At 37.7% G+C, this 22,720-nt stretch overlaps 1 protein-coding gene across 1 annotated transcript; it reads right to left on the bottom strand.

Annotated features, from left to right (window-relative positions):
- Positions 1–310: 310 nt before the first annotated feature.
- LOC144194752 (homeobox protein aristaless-like 4) lies at positions 311–22,425 on the bottom strand. Its single transcript, XM_077714029.1, has 4 exons — positions 22,072–22,425; positions 10,359–10,678; positions 3,802–3,930; positions 311–3,013 (listed from the first exon to the last, which is right to left on the bottom strand). The coding sequence occupies exons 1-4, from the start codon at positions 22,415–22,417 to the stop codon at positions 2,693–2,695; spliced, it is 1,116 nt and encodes a 371-aa protein (XP_077570155.1). The 5' UTR covers positions 22,418–22,425; the 3' UTR covers positions 311–2,692.
- Between the last annotated feature and the right edge of the window lie 295 nt (positions 22,426–22,720).

Genomic DNA, 22,720 nt, shown 5'->3' with positions numbered 1-22,720 from the left:
TTTGCCATCTTCATTTAGCGTTACGCTCTTGCGGGCTGTGCGCTCTCATTTCATGACTCATGTCCCTTCAAAGGAAGGCACTGAAATGATCTTACGATGAGAGAATATCCGGAGTTTGTCGATGTAATGCAATAACACACTGATCACAAGCAGTCTCCTCGACACTTTAGAAAATAGCCAAAGCAGATTCTTGATCAACATTCTAACCTTGTCTTCAATTTTTTTTTAACTTGCAGGACAAATGTTAAAGAAAAAGGTGCAATAACTTATTGTACTTTAATCACACAGAGGAAAAAAAAAAACAGCACACAAGTCATACTCTTGCTTCCAAGGATAGCTTATAGCTATAACAATTACATACACCGTATAGAAGAGGGAGAAAACAAATAATTGATTAAAAAAAAAACATGCACACATGAAAACACATAATAAAAATACTCCTGTACTGATTGCCTGACTTCAGTAGTATTAGAAAAGGAGAGCAACCGAGGGCGTGGCATGACCCATCCGCTCATATTGCGTGTTCCTTATGGAGGAGGCTATACACAGCCTATCTTGTAGGCTAAAAGGAGGATATTAGCTGAGATGTGTTGATCCAAAACGAACAAAGCACAACTGCAAACACGAGTATGCATAATAACATAAGTGCGTGTCTGCGTAGTCTCCGTTTGTGGGCAGCCCAAAAACAGTCGGGTGTGTCTGTTCTGACACACAATCCTGCAGGCTCCCCGGGGCTCAGCGTTAATTAAAAATCCTTCCTGACTTGGCTGCGCCTCAACCCTGAGCCCTAGAGTTGCGACGGGGGTTGCAGATTTGGACCGGTGGATACGTTGTGCAAAAGGCCAAGCGAAAAGCGTCGACTTGAGGGGGGCGTCTTTGAAAGCAGAGACATGACAGCTGAGGGGGAAGCATGTGTGAGGCATGTTTGTTTTGCATTTAGCCCCTGAGCACAGCTGTGTGCACTGTCCTTTTCCCAGAACACCGGAACACAGCAGAAAGCTTCCACCCAAAGCAACAATGAGCAAAGTGGGGGCCTCCCCATGTCCACATAAGACAATACTCTCACTTTTGATATATGGACTATACAGTTCAGATTATGTCCTGCATATGCTGTGAATTTGAGAGGGGGGCTTGATGTAATTTGGACAAGTCCAGCAGTGTGATGTGCTCTGCTGACAGATTATAGCCTGCACTACACTTCTTCTCACCTGCTGAGAGGGACTGAAAATGTGGTTCTTATTTGGAGGATTATTAATGGTTATTGTGCCCAAAGCTCTTCGACAAGGTATCGGCGTCATGCTCCGGTAACGCCAAAAAATCCTTTGTTAAGCTAACTAAAGTTTGCCAACAAAGGAAAGTAATGTACCTGATGAAAGGTTCGTGATTGAGCAGTGCAAACGTCATCTGCTTTTTTTTTTGTCCTAAGCCATCAGACAGCTTTAAAAAAAAAAAAAAAAAAAGTTTCCAATGTGGACACAAAAACATCCCTGTTGGATGGAGGTAAAAAAAAAGGAAATAGGCTGACTGTTAGTAAAAGCTGCTCTGATATACTAACATGACCACTTTACTGAGAGTAAAAATTCAAAAGAAATATTTCAAAGTATATTGACACACCTAATGATAGATTAGCCCTTACCAAGACATTGGCTATAAAATGGTATCGTTCTGACAGTTTAAGAATGAGGAGTTAGGCTGATTTTTTTCCATATAATATACAGCAAGACGGTGCCCAGTGGACAGGGTAAGCTTCATAAAAGCATGCATGGAAAAGTCCCTTGTGGAAGAACCTGATTCTTTGTGGGAGAGCAACGAATCTCCATCTGCGCATACTTTCTTTCCGACGACATCTTCTCTTTGGTATGAAAACAAAAAAAATGATTGTACAAATGCTTTTTTCTGACATTCACGTTTCACTGCCAAATGTCGGTTTTGTCTATGAAAGAAAATAACAAAGTATTCCGGTGCCATTTTTTTTTTTTTTTTTAACCTCGACCAGGGGTTTCTTTTCAAAGACGGGTAGAGTTCTCAATGATGGTTAGTTTGTATAACAAGTAGGCACTTCATTTCTTGGCATTGATGATCTAAAAAACCTGAGTGCATGTTCCTGTTGAAACAGACCTGGCCTTGTTTTAGAGATGGAAGCTCCACAAACAAAATGCTCGCACTCAAAAGCCATTTGCCGCAGCAGAATGTTTTTTACAGATGACAATCTCCGAAATATATACAGGGGTAATTGTTTCAAAATGTTTCAAACCATGCTGATTTGCAAAAAAAAATAAATTTGACTAGCTTGAACTATTTGAAAGTAAACCCAGCATAAAGAAAAACAACAAAAACATTAAATAATAAAGTAAAAATTTTAAAAAAAAGAAGCACCTGATCTCACATAAAGCACTGTACAAACAAAACATCCTGTATTTGAGCAAATAAGTGCATGAATTAGTTTGAAATGAGTAAAGCATCACCAGTACTGCACTCTACCAGTTCCACGGAATACGTGGCGGCCTGGACAACGTCTTTTCGAAACTGCTTCATCTTTCGCATTTTCCTGTAGCCTTCGTAAAGGTAGTCACTGTTGCCTGGAGATTTACATTTGTGCGCCTTTAGTCCGTGCCTGGTCGGCTCGGACATAGGGGAAGGAGGGGTTGGGGGGGACGATACGAGGGAGCCCCTTTCAGCAGGTATCTGCACATCATGAGGCCCAAGATATGGCGGCACTGTGCTCTTTGGCCTTCATGCGCAGAGAAGCAATGCTGGAGGATTTGCGGTCTGGGTCCATGTTGAGATCGTATGCGTTGAGCCCCGCGGCCATGCCGGGAGACCCTCCGAACAGGCTGCCCATGTGAGCCTGGCCCATGTGAGGCCCGGGGCTGGGAACTCCCAGGAACTCGGACACCCCGCTAGCCGAGTGGGGGTGAGGGGTCATGCAAGGCGTCACCGTATCACAGGGCACTACGCAGCCTGGCACGGGCGAGGCTGCGCTGCTGCCACTAATCCAGGAAGGGTTCTGGATCTAAAAGAAGAAAAAAAAATGAAGTGAAAAGAATGGAATGTGAAAGTTAAGGGAAATTGATATTGAGAGCATCAGCATTCGACCGCTTTGAGACCCTCCCAGTTTAAAAGGATTGGACCCCTATTTCCCTTAATGGCAGCTAAAGATTTTAACTATATGAGGTCACAAGAGATTTATAAAACAAAACTTCAAAAGTAATAAAATCAATAAACATGTACGGTAGGCTCCTCAGTATGAGTGTGAGAGTCATTTGTTGCTGTCAATGGTTAGCTAGGGATAGGTTCCGGCAACCCTTGTGAGGATAAGCAGTTCAGAAAACGAGTTAATATATATTGTCACTTTATTCTTTACGTTGGAAAATCATTTATTGATTTTTATTCCCACTCAATGGCGGTGTAATTGTGTGAATGATTATCTGGGGGTGTTGAAAATAAAAGTAATTGAATAGACTGCGCTGATATGTATATCATATATATTTAAAGGGCTCTATTGTTGTTGTTTTTTGCAATTGTTGACTTAATTCTGCTTGACCTACACGATTAACCTTCTATTTTGATTAATAGAGAGATAGGTATGTAGAGTTTGTCTTCAATTTGTTGTTCTGCTTGTTTTTTAAAGTAAACAGTTCAGTATTAGCCTCAAAGACAGTACTAACACTTGAAAATGATGGAAAATCAAGTCTATTTTTCTCACCCCAACATTTTTTTGGATGCAATCTGCTCTCTTTTCTTGATTTCTTGAATTGAACAGATTACATGTAGCTAAATAAATCTAATATTGTGAAGTACCTGCGCATAACTCTCAGGGCGTGTCAGCAGAGGTAACTCGTAAGCCGTGGAGAAGTGCGTTCGAACCTGCTGCATCTGGCCAAAACGCTCCCTCTTTCTCCATTTGGCCCTCCGGTTTTGGAACCATACCTGCAAACAGAACCCATATGTGTTCACAATAGCGTGGATGTGTCACTTTGGCTATGGATTCATCGGTTGCCATTGACGGAAGGAGACCTGAAGCCCATAAGAAGATGAAGAAAAGCGCTGGAAAGTTGAAGACTTTGGCCTTTTAGAGTACAATGCAGCAATTTATAGATATAAAGAATATGAATGTTATTTTTAAAAGCTTGAAGCCCAATAGTTGTGCCAGACAAGCATTTGCTTGAGAGAGAAAAAGCGCTTTAAAAGGGGTACTTTAAAGAGGCTTCCCTTCCACAACAAAATGTAAACAGATCCCCCTCACTCAGTTCACCTTTGCTTATTTGCAAAGTGACAAGAGCCGAGTGCCTCACGTTTCCTTTAATCATATTTGACGTTTAGACTTAAAAGTGCCGTGTAATGAAAGCATCATTGTGTAGAGTGACATCACACCGGCCGAAGGCGTGACGCCGGCCGGTCCCAGCGGCGGATTGATTAACGCACAAAGTGTCTGGCCTCATGTGGCCATCTTGAGTTTCATCACATGTACGGCGTGCTAAGATTAGGAGGCAATAATGGGAAAATTGAAACGTGAGATGGGATTGCGCCCCAGCTTTGTTTGCATTTTCCTTTTTAATTTCCTGTAGCCTGAAGCCACCGGTGTTCAGATACCGTCGCTGCATAAATTACAGAAGCGCAACAGATGTCGTCCTCTGCTCTTTCTGACGCGGCCTTCAAAAGTAACAAGACGACAGTGTAACTTTAACCCTTACAGAATCAGTTCCTACCTTTTTTTTTTTTACCTCCTACCCAAATGATGATTCATTCCCCAGTCTGGTGCAATCTGTTGGCTATTATAAAGGGAGAATGTATTTGCATGTTGCACACACTGTGTCGTGACAGTAATTGGTAAAGACCCTGACAGCTTAAGTAGCTGCCGCTTTTTCAATGAGGCTTTTTTTTATTTTTTTTTATGCTCTGGCTGGAGAGAGCGGCCGAGCGGAGAAAAAATGCCAAACTGGTCCCAGCGGGAGAGCTGTACGGGACCAGGAACACTTTGAAGTGTGAGAGCAGCTCGGAGGATTGATAACCCGCCTACGCTGTCACTCACGTCGGCTAAAAGAAATCTGAAGCCGAGCCTGGCTTTAGTTTTCCAACACCCTCAATGCACCGTTATTAACGTGGAAACACTTCGGACCGGTCTTGGGCTTCGTTAAATTTGTTTTTGTGATGTTTTAACCCTTAATCCTAGCGTAGCACCATTAGACATGTTGTATGAAAACATTTAGATGAATAAAGACAAATTGTTCGACTTGGTTTGACATCGCCTGAGAGTAAAAAGTCATCAGACCGATCCAAATGATATTGCACATTTTTCCCCCAAATATTTTTTCCTAAATATTAAATGAAAGTGTTCAAGAAAAATCTAATGTTTAAAAAATATATGATTTAAAAGGTAATTTACTGTTTAAATGCACAGTTCCAGTTACATACAACACAGTTTCAAGTCATTCTCTATGTTAGGGGTGTCAGACTCGGGTTAGTTCGCCGGCCGCTTTAACCTCAACTTGATTTCATGTGGGCCAGACCATTTTAGATCTAATATTTAGTTTTTAAAATTTTTATAAATGGATTAAAAGCACCGAATTTTTAGTTTTTATAGATCTAAAACAATATTTATTTCAGCTTTTTTATTATATATATTTTTAGATTTTACAAAATGATTTTAGTACTAAAAACAGAAAATGTTGAAAGTTCTCCAAAACGGGCTTGGTCATCAGACAAGGAAGGGGGCACAAACACGCTTTTTGGCATGATGCGGGTCGATGCTATGTAACCTGAAGTGGTGTATTATTAGGCAAAATGATGAATTGTATGAAATTGAAAACTGTTCTTCATTTAGTACCATAGCAAAGATGATTAACAGTCAGAATCGCCACATTTTTCTTTCATTCAAATATATCAACTAAAAATAAAATTAGGGTCCTATATTAAACGACTTGAACTTTTAAGATGTTTCCAATTTAAATAGCTTTTGATTGTAGTAAATATGATCATGTCTGAAATTTTAGCTATTGAGTATTTTCGGTTCTTTACAACCTGAAATTATGTTTTTGTGCCTGGTCGTTTATAACAGAGCATTTTAAGCTATTAAATTACTTTCTGTTTACTTGAACATCCCGTCAAAAAATACACTGAGCAACACAAAAAAGTTTTATTTTTATTTTTAGGTCTTGACAGTTGTTTATAACTACATTTTCAGGTGCATAATTAGTCAATATATTCTCCACAGGTTGCTTAATTACTATTTTGTTGATGCATGCATGTACTCAGCCTTGTGTTTTGTAAAAACACAAGTGTGAAATAAACATTCCAATCATGATTGTGTTCATGCCTGAACATTAAAAAACAAGCACATATACTATTAAGTTATGTTTGTTATGATTGTCTTTTTTCTCATGAAAAGATAAATCCATAAACTTGACGTGATTGAACTTTGACGTTAACCCGGTAAGTTAATATCTGAGATAAATTTTTCTTTCCTTACCCAAAAATTTGTTGAACACTGTGGTGACAGCTAAGACAACAAAATCTATGTCCCACAGTGATTTCAAAGCAGTATATGTACACCATTGTGTATTCCTTACAGTCGCATTTAAACCTCTGAGCAATTTGCAGTCCTGATACAGTCGTACGTCTACTTACGAATGCCTCCCGTTACAAAAAAACCCTTTGATATGAAAATGAGCGTCCCAACATTCAAAAAGAACATCCAAGTCACGAAATTCCACAAAACTCAAGAAAATACGGCCACCATAGCCCACCTACTAGAATTGCTATGCTACTGAAGTAAAGCAAAACAATAAAAGCGTTGACTCCTTGGCAGGCCTCTCTGAACTGAACAACAAGATGGAAAGACACTCGGTTCTTTAGACTTCTACTCAATGCCAAGCTGACAAACACCAAAAATCGTATTTCAGAATGGGTAAAGAGAATTTTCAGATTTGGGGAGATTTTTTTTCTTGTTTTTTTAAACTCGTTTTTATGATAAGTTTATCCCTTATCACTTACATCTCAATTCCACAGGTCCAGACCAGGTTGTAAGGATGCCAAGACCTGGAAGGCAAACTTGCCAACCATATATATATATCTCATTTTTGGGAAGTATTTGAAATGCCATTTTGCATGATTGTCAAAAACAAGATATTGAATGTCAAATTTCAGAAGAAAATAACACGAACGTCGATTCTATTATTTATAAAAATGAAAGACCGGTTCAGGATGTTGTCAGCTGGTATAAACGCAAGCACTACGGACCGGGATAAAGGTAAAAAGCGAAAATGAATGCAAAGTCAAAGACTCACTCCTATAAATGGGATTTTTCCTGTTCTCTGAGCTCCCCAGACTGACGTGATAGAAAATCTGCGAGACTTGATGTTGTTGTAACCTTTGACCTTTGATCCAGGGCACTTCCATGAATAGGCACCCCATATGACTCCGATCTGAACTCACTTAGTCCCTTTGAAATCCAGAAACCAAAAAAAGCAGAGAGCTTCCAGCTCTATCCTCCTTGATGTTCTACTTTGCAGGTCGGCCCCTTTCCAGTTGTGTCTAACACGTTTTGTCAAAGAAAGTTTAACAATTGTTTTTCAAGCTTTAGTGTGCAAACCAATACCACAAAGTTTCCCCGCTTAAGACTCTCCATTCATGAGCTGTGGGTCCTTTGGCATGTGAATGTCGTGAATGAGGCACGGAGCTTTTCGGCGGGGTCCCACTGCTCTTTCATCTTTTGGCCACAAATGTTTAAGAGGGCCGTTGGGAGAACCGAAGGCCGTAAAAGCCGCGGCCGACTTGAGGCGCTCGCTTCGGCGCTGGCGTGAGCCTCTGCGCGACCTTCGCAGCCTCTGGGCTGAGTTACAACCCTGCGGCTGCACACATTTCCTGTGTTGCACTCTTTCAGTTCGACTTCTCCAAGATTGGTTCTGATCTTACTCTTATCTCGTGCCACGGGCGGGCGGCCAACGTGTATCTGAAATCAAATATGGCCCCCCTCCCATCGGCTAGCAGAGCATTGTCTTTGCATATGCCAGATATAAGCTGAAATATCAATAGCTACCCTGCGCCAGGCTTTTGTTTCACACCTCTACCCGGGGGGGACCACAGCAGGGACACATTCTTGTCTGAACAGGATGTTAATGAAAGAAAAACATGGAAAATCCAATGGCTTAGGTTGTCTGTAGAATGCACGCACACACACAGATGTGTGCATCCACTACAGGGAAGTCATGGAATAGAATTCAAATGCACCGGAATGCATTACAGCACTAGATTGGATGTCAATTGCTCCAAATGGTGACTGCATGTTTTATTTTCAGGATTTGGCGAGGTAGAGAGTAAACCTGGCATTCAAGGAAAGGATGTTTACGTACGTGCCGCTGACCCCCATCGAAACATAGCAGAGTTGAGCTCATCTCCTTGTAAGCTGATGATGAAAGTGTGCTTTCTAAAAACACAGCATGTGAGGCCCAGGCAACTCAACTCAAACCGTCAGCCCAAGCCCTAAGGCCCACCTGACCTCCCCTACTCCCGCATTACCAGATAAATTGTCTTGTGTTTTTCTCTGAGTGACGTTATCTGTGCAGGGCTGCAGATGTTGATGAAGGACCCACGAGCTGGTGTTCTTAACAAAGCCTGATACCGCCAAGTATTACCACATGCAGTTTTCTCATTTACATTGTGGAGGATACCACCAAAACAATTAATCGACGCTACTTTTGGCAAATTTTCTTAGTGCATTTCCCACCATGCCCTTGGATTTTTATATAATGTACATCCCAACTATTCGTCTGCAACATGTACCGTATTTTCACGACTATAAGGCGCACCCTCAATGAATGAATTTTTTTTCCATATATAAGGCGCACTGTATTATAAGGCGCACTGTATTACAAGGCGCACTGTCTATTTTGGAGAAATAGTCGTGAAAATACGGTAATTCCAGGTATGAAGCAATCACTACACAGTCACCTCTAGAGCCAGCCATTGTTGATGTTTTAGATTTTTTTGTATAAAATCTTGCAGTTGGGGAGGAGCTATATGATGGAAGATTTTGTAAACTAAGATGGCATCTGCATATTTGACAGTATTGTTTCAGTTCAGGCGTTTGTGTTTTTTTAATATCCGACAGTGGTGGTTTTTGGTTTTCTGTTTTGTCCATATATAAGGCGCACTGTATTATAAGACGCACTGTCTATTTTGGAGAAAATTTAAGACTTTTAAGTGCGCCTTATAGTCGGGAAAATACGGTATTACATTTAGAAGCTCAACAAGCATCAGTGCAGAAGAAAATGGCAGGAATTTTTCATGAAACATGATTGGGGGAATCACTGATGACAGATGGCAAAAGTGAAGTAAGAATATTAAGTATACTTGCGTGCTTGGAAGATGTAATTGAAAACCAAAATGTACATTGTGAGGTCAAAGGTGCATATTGTAATGCGTTTGTAACCAAGAATGTTCTGAACACCTGTACAGCAATGCTACAATATTGCACAGCACATGTGAACTGGCATAGAAAAATGTGTGTAAAGCATACTCAATCAACCAAGATGTCAGTGCTGATCTCAAAATAGGGCAAAAAAATGCTCATTCCCTTACTTTTTTCATAATTATCCACACAGGGAATCATCAAATGAACAAAACATGGAAATGAGCATCTAAGACACGGGTTTCAAAGTGGCGGCCTGGGGGCCATATCTGGCCCGCCGCATCATTTGGTCCCGGGAAAGTAAATCATGAGTGGCGACTTTCTGTTTTAGGATCAAATTCAAAGAAAGAGTATAGATGTTTATTAAATTTTCTGATTTTCCTCCTTTTAAATCAATAATTGTAATGTTTTAATCTATTTTTTCTTAGTGTCTGACACCCTTAATATAAGATATACAAATCTTGTTAAGCAGTGTCTGGTGAAACCACGGTAGAAATTATTTTTCATTTATGCAATAATTTAGTGGTAAAAACTAAATTGTCTATGTTTTCTAAAAGACTGGTTGCAGAATCTGAAAATTAAAAGCCATCAAGAAGCAGATGAACAAGATTATAGAATAGAACATTGTACCATAGAGTATTTTACTTCCCCAATGTTTTTCTGTTTGCTTGTTGCCCTTTTTTTTTAAGTCAAACATTTACTAAATGGAAGTCAGCTCTGCCAAAACCCACCAGAGTTACTGGAAGCAGTTTATATGAAATGACTTAATTCTGTGGTTATGAAATGAATTATTGTTTGGCATTGTTGTCGTCTCATTAAAAGATCAACAGTATGCAATTAAATACTTTGCATAAATTTTACCAACAGAATCAGAATGTGATGCAATTCAGTCGTTTGTAGCGCCAATTTAATTCAATTGAAGACAATATTCTGTGTATGTCAGCATTACCTGCACCCGTGCTTCAGTCAGATCCGTCCGGAGCGCCAACTGCTCCCGGGCGTAAACGTCTGGATAGTGTGTCTTCTGAAACACCTTCTCCAGCTCCTCCAGTTGGAAGCTGGTGAAGGTGGTGCGATTGCGTCTCTTCTTGCCCTTGTTGCTCTCACTTCCATCTCCCTTATCATGGGGATTGGCTAAATCGGCACCCCCTGGCCTATCAGATGTCACATTGGCACCTTGATCCTTCACAGCCAGATAGCTGGAGTCCATTGTTGAATGGTCAGAGTGTGGGGTCAGGTCAGAATCCGTCAGATTTGAGCCGTCTTTACCTAGAAGACAGAGATGAAATGATACACTTTGAAATAACTTAACTTTTTTTGGACATGCAAAGTACAGCAGATGCCTTTGTTCATCATATTTTTATTTTTAGCCGTCGGCAGAGGTGAATTCCAACATGGCTGGCGCTACAGGGCCAAAACAGCCAAGACAAACAGACTCAAGGACAGTTTCTTCTGAAGAGCCGTCACCATACTCAACTTGAGTTTTGCTCGTAGGACCTAATCAAGACTTTTTGCTAGCCACTATAGCCACTTTGTACCACTTATAAATGTGACTACATATATATCCATGTTGACTACTACTTATTTATTATGTTGACGACTTATTTATCTATTACTTGTTTATTGATTATTTACCAGTATTGTATATTCCATATATTGTATAACAAGCAGGGGGGACCAGCAAAGAACCAAAAGACAGTTGTTACAGTATAAAAAAGGGTTAGGTGAGAAAGGAAAATTTCAGTTACATGCATAGCACAGCAATGTGTTTAAAATTGCGTACAGGTATACAGAAGTGGGAGTAGAATGCCTTTTAGGAAGAAATAAGGAAAACTTAGTCAATTTGACTTAGTCAAACATTGTAAGCTAAAGGGAAAATATGACGGAAATAAAATTTCGTAAAATAGCGGTGCTGTTGCGTAGTTCATGCAGCTATCTTCAAGCGGAAAATTACTGAGCAGAAGCACTGCATTGTGAAGAAGGTATAGATTTTTCAAACCTACAGAGTGTAATGCTTAAAACTACCACAAGAGAGTAGCAAGTTAACATTTCTAGTCAGGTATTCTTATCAATAATCCTTGCAAATGCTCAAATCTTAAATTTACACACTTAGAGAAGGTAAAGAAATTCAATCACTCGTCTGTTAGGATCCGACAGTCGTTTCTGGACACCATCAAAAAATTCCAATCTACGATGCACGGTTTGGACAAACGTAGCGTGAGAATGTTAGCATAAAACATCCACCCATCCATAAATTACGCTTTATCCATTCTAATCCTTGTAAAGCATGATTTATGGATGGATGTGTGGGTGGGGGTGTGTGTATGCACCTGCAAAGTAACTGGTGGAAATTCTTCTGAAAATGATGTTTGTAAATGACGTGGATAGGTGTCCTGCCTTAATACTAAATTGGGTCATGGCGGCCATTTACATCGTTACATCTCGCCAGGGCCTCCCGTAATGACAGGGAAATAAAGTGTTTGGGGTGCATCTGGAAGCTCGTTGGCGAAAATTATTCCGGAAATTTAGTAGAAACGCGTCCTTACGACCAATAAGCCACGCGGTGCATTTAGGGCACATCATATGAAAACAACAATTCATTCATCAACTCTGCTTTCAAGCTTTAACAAATAAAAGATTGAGTTTACACACTTAGAGAAAGCGAAGAAATTCAACGAATCGTCTATTAGGATCTGATAGGCGTTTTGGCAACCATAAAAATATAAACTCAACGTTGCATGGTTTATACAAACGTAGCGAGGGAATCTTAACATAAACACACACACACATATCCATAAATCACACTTTATATGGACTATAGATGACAATAAAAGCATACATTTCAATTCAATATTGATTATCTATTTGTTTGTTTGTTTGTTGTTAAGTCCATACTTGGCACTGAAGCTTTAAATCTCATTATATACTTGTATTAATGACAATAAAAAGCATTCAATTCAAAATTACTGTCATTCATTATAGATTGTGTATAATTTATTAGCCACAAGCGAGACCCTTACTTTATCACAATCGAGTGTAAGGTTTTAATTTTGAAGTGAAAAAAAATGTGTCAAGTGGGGAAAGTTTTTAGATTGCATTTAATATTTTATGACCAATTTAAAGTAACCTATGTGTTTTATGTGTGAGAAACTATTCAGCCACGAACAGAGTATGCATGATTTTATGGAGAGGAAAAAAAACCTGGGAATTCTAATGAGGGCCTATACAAAAGCTACTGTATTTCAAGAGTTGTAATATGTTCACTTTGGGTAACTACATTTTATTAATGTGGTAATAGTTTTTTTTGGGAGGGTACAGAACCATCTTGGATCACACGGAGAGTAATCATTTTGTGGGAAATAATGGTTCACCATTATGGAATGCAGCTATAAACCACTATAAAAATAAATTATCCATTAAAGTAAAACACCTCTTAGCAGTGTTAAATCAAAGGTGAACATTATTTTCTATTGCCACATTAGAAGGGGCATGTGTTGCTGGTGAGCACTTCACGAGCAGGGTAGAAACAAACGAAATGGACGTTTATAAATCTGGAAAATAATCATATTATTGTACTAACACACCATCTTTACCACCACTGTTACCATCGGAACATTTCCATTTTAAATTGCTCAAAATGGAAGTCACCAAGCAAATTTGCATGGCCCATTGTAGGATTATGACGGATCAAATGCATTTATTTCTTGGTCTTTTATTGCGTTGGCTCTCAACACTAATACCATTGCTGATGGGTTTTCCCGCCTACAAATACGATATAAGTGATTGTTGGGTAATTGCCTTGATACACTATGATGTGCCATAGATCATTCATTGATGTGCTTGCAGTGTAAGGAAAGACACTCAAGGGCTATGGTTGAACATGGCATTAAATGGCTTTTAAAAAAATATTTTTTATAAGAACATTTCAAGAATCAGATGTTTTCCATGCAGACCTGGAGTGTCACCCTTAATCTGCGCTGATGTTGTTTCTGGCGCTGAGAACCTAAACACACTCGCTTAATGTCAGTCCCGCATGAAAACCTCAGACAAATCCGTGATAATAAATCTGGATGAAAATACCATGTTCGCCAGAGTCCATCAAATTGATAATTTTGGAATCCTTAGTCTAAAAGGAAAGCGTGGGATAGTTGAATGTGGTGTCAGTGCTCTTAAATGAGGGCCGGGGGACTCTTGCGTATGACCGCATGCATGCAATACCAACTGAGATGACCCATTCAGGACCCTCAGAGGAACAATCCAGAAAGGTTTACATTCATGTGGTCTCTCTGCTTTGGGTCACACACATCAACTGACCCATAACCAACAAGTATGTTGGGTCACTAAAATTCGAAATGGAGAGGCTTGGTCTTTCAACACTTGAAACAAACCACCATTTTGGGAAGCATTTAGGTGAAAACACAGTTACAGTTATCCTACAGAAACAAGGGATTTATAGGTATACGTGGAACAGATTATTTGTCTTGTGGGTTGCCTTTTGTCAATGATTTGGCAAGCTTCTTAACTGATTTCATTATTAATCAAATACTTTTTGGCATTTGATCCGATTTAACCCTTTCAGGCATAGTAGAGTGGATGACGATGAGGTTGTTTTTGAAAGATGGGAGTTGGTATTGAAAACACCAATTGATGACAACAGATGTCCAATCGATTTCACCTGGAAAAGGCTGGAATCGATGGAATGATCTTTTCCAGGCTTAAATCACAAGAGATTATTATTATTATTGCTATTATCATTATTATTATTATTATTACTATTATCATTATTATCACTATTATCACTATTATCATTGTTATTACTATTATCATTATTAGTACGTATTATCATTATTATTACCATTATTATTACCATTATTATTATTATTATATTATCCTTATCAAAAAGGAAAAGGAAACAGTTAATGTAGGTAACACTACTTTGAATTTGACTTGCTTCCATTTTCAATTCATTTCAATTAGTTGATTTATAGAAATATATATATATATATATATATATATATATATATATATATATATATATATATATATATATATATATATATATATATATATATATATATATATATATATATATATATATATATATATATATATATATATATATATATATATATATATATATATATATATATATATATATATATATATATATATATATATATATATATATATATATATATATATATATATATATATATATATATATATATATATATATATATATATATATATATATATATATATATATATATATATATATATATATATATGAATTTAGAATGAATTACTAAATACTTTCTTGATCATGTTTTATTAGCCTTCCTTTTTCCTTTTATCGAATCAAATGATTGGTTTGAGCCCGTCTAAGTAAACAATAAATTGTGCTAAATTTTTCTTTGGTAAAAACACAAAGGCCACATTTATTTGAATTTATATTTCCTTGCTTTTTTTCAATTGATAAAAGAAAAAAAATCATTCATTTTAGCTCAAATGATTTCACAAATAGTAGTGCAATTTAACGAATGAAATGGGGGATGCAAAATATTGTCCCACAGGTGGTCACAATTTACCCCTGGCCCACAAGTTTGCCACCCATGTCTAATATTACTGTACAATTAAAAACATATAAAGGTAATAGAATCATAATCCGTGCATGAAAAGTTTCAAATATTTCTTCCATTGTTGTGTTTTGGTGGCACGACTCCCTCTGGGGTTCACCCAGCAACAGCATTACACTACATTTCCAAAACTAAAACATTGAGTTCTGCTTGAAGGATCTTTATTAAAATTTCCATCTACATGATCATATTTCTCTTGCTAGTATTCACTGCCCGAACAAAGTCAGAGCACTTTGGCATTTATGACTAATGGCCACAATCTGATATAAGACTATTCATTTTGCAATTTGGCAAGAAAGGAGATAATATTCCCTTGTCAAAAGTTCCCCATGCACAACCAGAAACTACAAAATGCCTAGCTAAATTACACATGGAAACTTTTATTACTGTCTGTTGTCTAATGTCCAACTGTTCCTTTTCAATAAATTATTACGAGACGATTGGTTCATCTTAAGCCGACACCTGCACATGACCAGTCCAACCAGTACGGCGGTAAAGTGATGATTTAGCTTCCAGCTGCACAGTAGCTCTGAGTGGACTACATTCTGCCTCACAACCTTTTCTTTTCTTTTCCTTACACCATATTAAATACACTATTGCAACAATTTGGAGACACCTTATTTTTGGGACTATAAAACAGCCCTCTTTTCAGAGTTAGATCAGGTTTGTGACTAATACTCAAGTGCAACTTATACAGGTACACACTTTTGACTTGGAATGTTTACTGCCTCCACCAATCACTCCCTCAAATTGGATTGGATGTCCTTGGAATCATCAGTAGCAGTTAGACATTATGTCTCAATACCAACGTTATAGTTGAAATGGGTAAGACATCAATAAGAGTTAATGGAAGTGAATGAGTTGAGAGCTACGACCCAAAACAAATGCTCCAAAGGTATACAGGTATTTCCAAGATATATAAAGTTACGTTTGCACATACCAAATAATTACTAGTTTTTAACGTTTTTTCAACATATTTTCTGGCTAATAGTGGTGCTGTTTAAGTCATGAACTCATCCAGTCTTAATGCTAAGAGTGCCAATTAGGCTGTATTTAAGATTTTTCAGTGATATTTTCACCAGTAAAACTTGGGCCGAAAGTCACAGTTGGCCCACAGGCCGTCAATTGAGCACCCCTTGGTTAGTCCATAATTGTGGATGCACACCGGGGGGGGAAATAAACTGTATGATACCCAAATTTAAATGATTAAAGTTAAGTGGCAACATTTTTTTTGGAAAACTTTGTGTTTGATTGGTTTTATAGTCTAAAAACAGACTTTCCAATGGTGTCCTGCTTGGCTCTGAGAAGTAGAAAAGTGGTCTTTCAGGGTGTAACTGAGGAATCAGTTCTCTATTTTACTCTACTGTTGCACCCAGGGAATATCATCAGAATACAAATAGCACTGGTGTGATGCAAAACATATTGCGATAACGCGGTGCACGCTCCCCTTCATTCAGAGTTATGATTTTGCAGGCGTCTCGAAATGCGGAAATAGCCCCAGTGTCTGAGAGACAGAAGATCAGCAAACATCAGCACAAAGCTCATTTTCCCCCCTCAATGTGAGAGATTTTCACTTTGAACTGCAGCTCTGCTGACTGAGCACAGATGATCTATCTCAGCAGGCTGTGTAACGTTTATAGACTGTGAAAAGAATCCATGATGTCCAAGACTTATAAATCACATCTCAAACACTTTTCCTTCTTTCGCACAGCCACCCTCACGCTTGTCCCTCATCCAAAATGCTTCCCTCGCCCACCGAAGAAAAGACCAACATCCTTCATCTTGTGTTTTTGTGTGGTTTGATTGGGGAAAGAACATTCCATCTGAGTGGGAAGGTTGCGGGAACATTAGTTTTCTGCACGTCATAATGACAGTTTGCTGCGAAAGCTCCTGAGCAACACAATCTTCCGTGACATTCATCCAAACACCACGGACAGTTTTTTTTATATTAACGCCAACAAAATCCAATGACATTATTTCTGGCTGTAATTTGTATTGACTTCTCTCTATTGGAGGCTAAACAGGTTGTCACAAAATGGATATTAATGCTCCTCCTTTGAGATTTGACTGCGATATTACCCTGCCCGTGTGTTCCAAGCCGGCAATTTTCCACAGGCTACTGTTTAATGCACATTTACATAGGTGTCATAGCACCCTTTGCTGACTGTCTATATCAAGGGGGGTCAGACTCGGGTTGGTTCGCGGGCCGCGTTAACGTCAACTCGATTTCATGTGGGCCGGACCATTTTAGATATATTTAGATTTTTTTTTATAGATGGATTAAAATAACTGGATTAAAAGCCCTGAATATTCAGTTTTTTTATAGATCTAAAACAATGTTTATTTTAGCTTTTTTTTTGTATATATATATATATATATATATATATATATATATATATATATATATATATATATATATATATATATATATATATATATATATATATATATATATATATATATATATATATATATATATATATATATATATATATATATATATATATATATATATATATATATATATATATATATATATATATATATATATATATATATATATATATATATATATATATATATATATATATATATATATATATATATATATATATATATATATATATATATATATATATATATTGGAAGTTTACAAAATGATTTTTGAAGTAAAAACATGGGAAAAAATATTAAAATATTACAATTATTGATTTAAAAGGGTGAAAAATCAGGAAATTTAAAATACATCTATACTCTTCATTTTGATTTGATCCTAAAAACAGAAAGTCGGCACTCAGGCTTTACTTTCCCGGCCCACACAAAATGATGCGGCGGGCCAGATGTGGCCCCCGGGCCGCATCTTTGACAGCTGGTCTATAACAGGTGTGTTCAAACTTTATACCTTCAAAATCTACTTTTCAAGAAGTTAAGCTTCCCTGATCTACCTTTTATTCTCTTTTTTTTTTTTTTTACAGGCCACCGTCAAAGCTCAGCATTTATTTATGTTGATATAGTACCTTGAACAAGGTTGGAAATCCACTCTCGCTTACTGCAGGCATGCCAAAATTCATAAAAGTCTAGCAAAGGATACCAACAGAGGGGAGGGATCAAAATGTTATTGTCGTGCGATCCACATATAGTAACTTGGCGATCTACCGATAGTTCTTTGGCGATTTACAGATAATTCTTTGGTAATCTATCGGTATCGCAATCTATCTAATGGCCACCCCTGTTCTCTATACACACAACAACCATTCCAAGGTGGCACACCCTTAAGTGACACACTCCACAATTTTACTAACATTCAGACCGGTTTTCTTTTCTTAATTTCAATCCAAGTAAAACTTTTTAGACCATGTTACTGCAAGACTTGTTTTTACTTTATTTACACCAATTATTAAAACTATATTGTTCTACTTTGGGATACACTGTTGTGTTCTGGTTCTCTCGTTGGTAAAGAGTTAAAAACACTAAAAAATAATGTTTTTTTTTAAATGCAATGTAATTATACGTGTCATAGCATTTTTATGATCCCCCACACGACAAAAGGAGTTAAAAAGTAAAACATGAGTGGTTAAAATTGTATATAAGTAGTGTGGTGATGCAGAATGTTTTCACTGCAAATGAAGTAATAACACCGGGAAGAGAAGAAATAATACCGTGAAGACCTCAAACAAGCAATCTTATATCCTATACTTGAAGCTTTAACCGTGAAAGTGAATAGTTTTGGTCAATTAAAAAGGGAATAAAAGAAGTAAACATTAATATTTAGTGTTCACGTACTCAGACGTCACATTTTGAGTCATGTAGGCCCAAAATATGCCCATGTTTTTGCGAATACAATACATTATGAATGAATTAAAACAAAACAAAATGTAAAATGAATAGAAACACGCTCATTACAGACTATTATAAGTTAATTAATTTACATAACTTCATTTTCTTACACTCATTGCTTGCCATTCACAACGACAGACATCTAATTCATTTAAATTGGAAGGACTGTCAGTTAAAATGGATTGGACATCTAGTAACGTCAACGGCATTTAATGAGTTGTAAAAACGCAAATCAGGTTCGAAACATTCAAATCGGACACAATAATGACGTTGTTTTTTCCCCCTTTTCAACCAATATGATCTTCAGATGTGAAGTGACAGTAAAGTGAGGAGAGGAAGTTCTGGACTGCTTCTTGCCCCGCTGCTCTCACCGGGCCATGCAAAGGCAGCCCTAATGCAAATTGGCCTGCCAAAGCTGAAACTAAATGGTAAAACGATCCTGAGTCCTTGTCACCTCCACTCACGTCACGGACATATACTAAAAGTGGGGCTCAGTTGTCTGGGCTTGTGGGGCTGGTTCCCATTAAGGTCTGCTCTAACCAATCAGTTCAGACGCCCGTGGGCCGCCCGGTCATACCAGTTTAACCCTTCATAGGGCACTCATTTAACTCATTGGCTGCCACTGATGCTGTTAGACGTTAGGCTACCAGACTCATTCAAATGGAGCGGACGTTTCGCGCCAGGCAGTGACACTGAAAGATGAGCGTTTACTGACATTCATCCCAGTTGAAATAAATTGGGCGCTCGTCATTGTCAATGGCGGATAGTGTTAAATGTCATTGTTTTCATGTATAGTGTTAAATATTAATCTTGTTTTCATGTATAGTGTTAAATATAATTCTTGCTTTCATGTATAATGTAAAATATAATTTTTGTTTTCATGTATAGTGTTAAATATCATTCTGGCTTTCATGTATAGTGTAAAATATAATTTTTGTTTTCATGTATAGTGTTAAATATAATTCTTGCTTTTGTGCTTAAGACATTTTTGTAAATCAACTTAAGATTGTTATTGGGGGCAGAACCAGTGTTTTATTTAATAATTTCATGATTATTTAATTAAAATCGGATTGATTTCTCTTTTTATTTATTCATTAAAATATTAAAATAATAAATGAAATGAAATAATTATGAATCATAATGTTATACAAAAAATAACAACGCACTTTAAGGCCATTTCCAACCTAACAACATAAAAAATTATAAGGCACTCATTTAAATACTATGAATTAATAACAATAAAATGGTGCATATCTGATTTATTCCTTTTAGTTTTATCAATGTTGATTTTATTAACATTTTATTTAATTGATAAATTTTACATTCATAAAAAATAGTAAGAAATGATGGAAAAAATTACAATAACGATTAATAATGAGAAGAAAACAACATTATGATTTAGACTTGGTGACCAAATATTTCAATATGACACTTTTAGTGACCAGGCCACACTTTCACACCAAGTCCAGAAATAGGATGTGGCATCAAAATGGCATAAAGATAAAACAATAAGATTAATATGTACTATGTTTCAAATGCTGAAAGCCTTTCCATCCAGTGTCAAAGTGGAGGCCGAGAGTGTTACTGCGCCATGACATTAGAGGGCCTGAAATGGATGGCGTGTGCATGCGGGGGAAGCACTCGACCCCAAACAGATGAGACAGGAAGCTAAAGGTCACCCGCGGACACATCAAACGCGCAAAAGCGTCGTCTCTGGAGGAGCACAAAGATGTGGAGCGGGTTCGGAGGCCGCTTTACGGGCAATCTTCCCCCGAGACTCCTCCGTGCACGACTTTTACCCTTATTTTTTACTGCTCACACATAAAAGCAAAGTGCCTTTTGAACTCTGTTTTGCTTTTTTAAATCCTGTTTTGCAAACGTGATAGCATGTCATGCAGTAATGGCAGGTAAACAAGAGTTAGAAAACAGTATTTACATGGATATATACAAATATATAACTATTTTTTTACACCCCCACCCCTAGGCCAAACATGTCTTAGTGTAGTCGAGCTTTCGTCACTTTTTTTTTTCTCCTTGGAAAGCTCATCTGTAAAGAATCGTAAGCCAGGGGGAAGGTGAACATTTTTACAACGAAACCATCTTGTTTTTATGAGCTTTCCTATTGTAAATCCTGCAGATTGTGTAACCTAAATGTTTCAGGAAAGGTTATGTTTAACAATTTGACCAGAGTTTGTTCATGCTTAATGAGGCCTAATAAATATATTCAATCAAATGTATTAATGAGGTGTACTGAAACAGTGGCAGAGTTCATCTCATTAACGTTGGATTTGAATTCTGCACTTTAAAATGTCACTAAAATTCTACTAAAAATGGATTCATTGTTGTTGTTTTTATGACTCTTTTCAACATTCATGCAATGTTGAAACTAGTCAAATGCTGCAGTTATTGCAGTGTGACCATTTTTATGTCTTAATAAATCAAACCTGAATTTTTTCTCATGTGGGTTAGACAAATAAAAATATATAACCATGTTGCTATTTGATTTAGTTGAATTATTTTAAGGCCTCAATCACAAGTAAATGGAGAGAATCCCATAAGTATTTCACAGTTTGACAAATGCAACAATAATGTTATCCCTAAGAATTGAAATTCATGCAATTGATACAAATATTTTTGATTTTAATGTGCATATTTAGTATTTCAAGTTCTTGATTCGAAACAAAATATCAATGAGGAAAATGAGCACCCAATCAATGTCGACGTAAAAGGCCGCATCCCTATCATACGTAACAGCTTATTAAAATTATAACACATTTTAATAAATACATATAATACAGCGGAAAGCAACCCAATTTTATCTTACTCATCCGCAATATCCGCATTGGCGTGATTTACCCCTAAATGAGCATCACATATTATTAAATACCTTCTGCCGTAAAATCCTGGTGAACATTTTTGATTCCCTTTTAATGACATTTTTCTTAATAAGTAAAGTTTTAATCTCCCTCTTCTCATTAGGTTGCAATTAAATCAAATTGAGGGAAATGAAGATGTCTCCCCAAAAAATGCACATGCACATTGGATTTCTTATTCACAGACATTGTAGCGCATATTAATAAACGCTCATTCGATTAAGGCAATACATGATCTGGAGGCTAAAATAATAAAAGTTGGCGAAACCTTTTTTGTTTTGGCCTAATAGAAACTAACAGAGGCCCACTTACTCACCATAGCAGGAAACAATCTCCGCGCTTTGCCCTTCGCTTTCCTCTGGAGGCGTTTTGCAAGAAGACCTGTGCGCGTAGAGTTGGAATTTGCTGAAAGCAGCTTGACCGGCAGCCGAGACGGCGTCCAATGAGTGGCACTCCTGTTGGAAGGGGCTCCGCGGCTTGTCTCCTCCGTACGCGTGACCTTTGTGCGCTTGCACGAAGGCGGTGGGGCCGTATTTGGCGTCAGGGGATGGCACGCTCCTGAAACGTTCTGTTTGCTGCTCCCGAGTTTGTGCTGCACAAAAACTATAAAATGCATCCTTGGAGGTCATGTCGCTGTAAGGGCTGCAGGTCTCCACGTTCATGACTTAAAAAAAAAAAAAAAGTCAAACTCTAACTCTCTCTCTCTCTCTCTCTTTCTCTGGAAAGGGAAGTTTTACACACACACACACACACACACACACACACACACACACACACATACGCTAACACACACACTTAGATGCACGCACATTCACTCACATCCCCCCCTCCTCTGTAGCTCACACTCACACATTCACTCAACAGCTGGTTTTGGTTATAAAACCATTGAGAACTTTTCCAGGAACACTGTCGTTGAGCAAACACCCCCCCCCCCACCCCTTATAGTTCTGACAAAAGCCGAGGAT

The sequence above is a fragment of the Stigmatopora nigra genome, chromosome 3, assembly GCF_051989575.1.
Source record: "Stigmatopora nigra isolate UIUO_SnigA chromosome 3, RoL_Snig_1.1, whole genome shotgun sequence".
Lineage (NCBI taxonomy): Eukaryota > Metazoa > Chordata > Actinopteri > Syngnathiformes > Syngnathidae > Stigmatopora > Stigmatopora nigra.
Note: the sequence above shows the minus strand (reverse complement) of the source record. Positions and strands in the feature narration are given on the sequence as shown.

Excerpts from the sequence above, each read along its gene's own strand:
- LOC144194752 (XM_077714029.1), bottom strand. The coding sequence starts at position 22,417 with ATGAACGTGGAGACCTGCAGCCCTTACAGCGACATGACCTCCAAGGAT. Across the intron at positions 10,679-22,071 it reads GGAGATTGTTTCCTGCTATG|GTAAAGACGGCTCAAATCTG; the intron begins GTGAGTAAGTGG and ends TCTGTCTTCTAG. Across the intron at positions 3,014-3,801 it reads GCCCTGAGAGTTATGCGCAG|ATCCAGAACCCTTCCTGGAT; the intron begins GTACTTCACAAT and ends TTCTTCTTTTAG.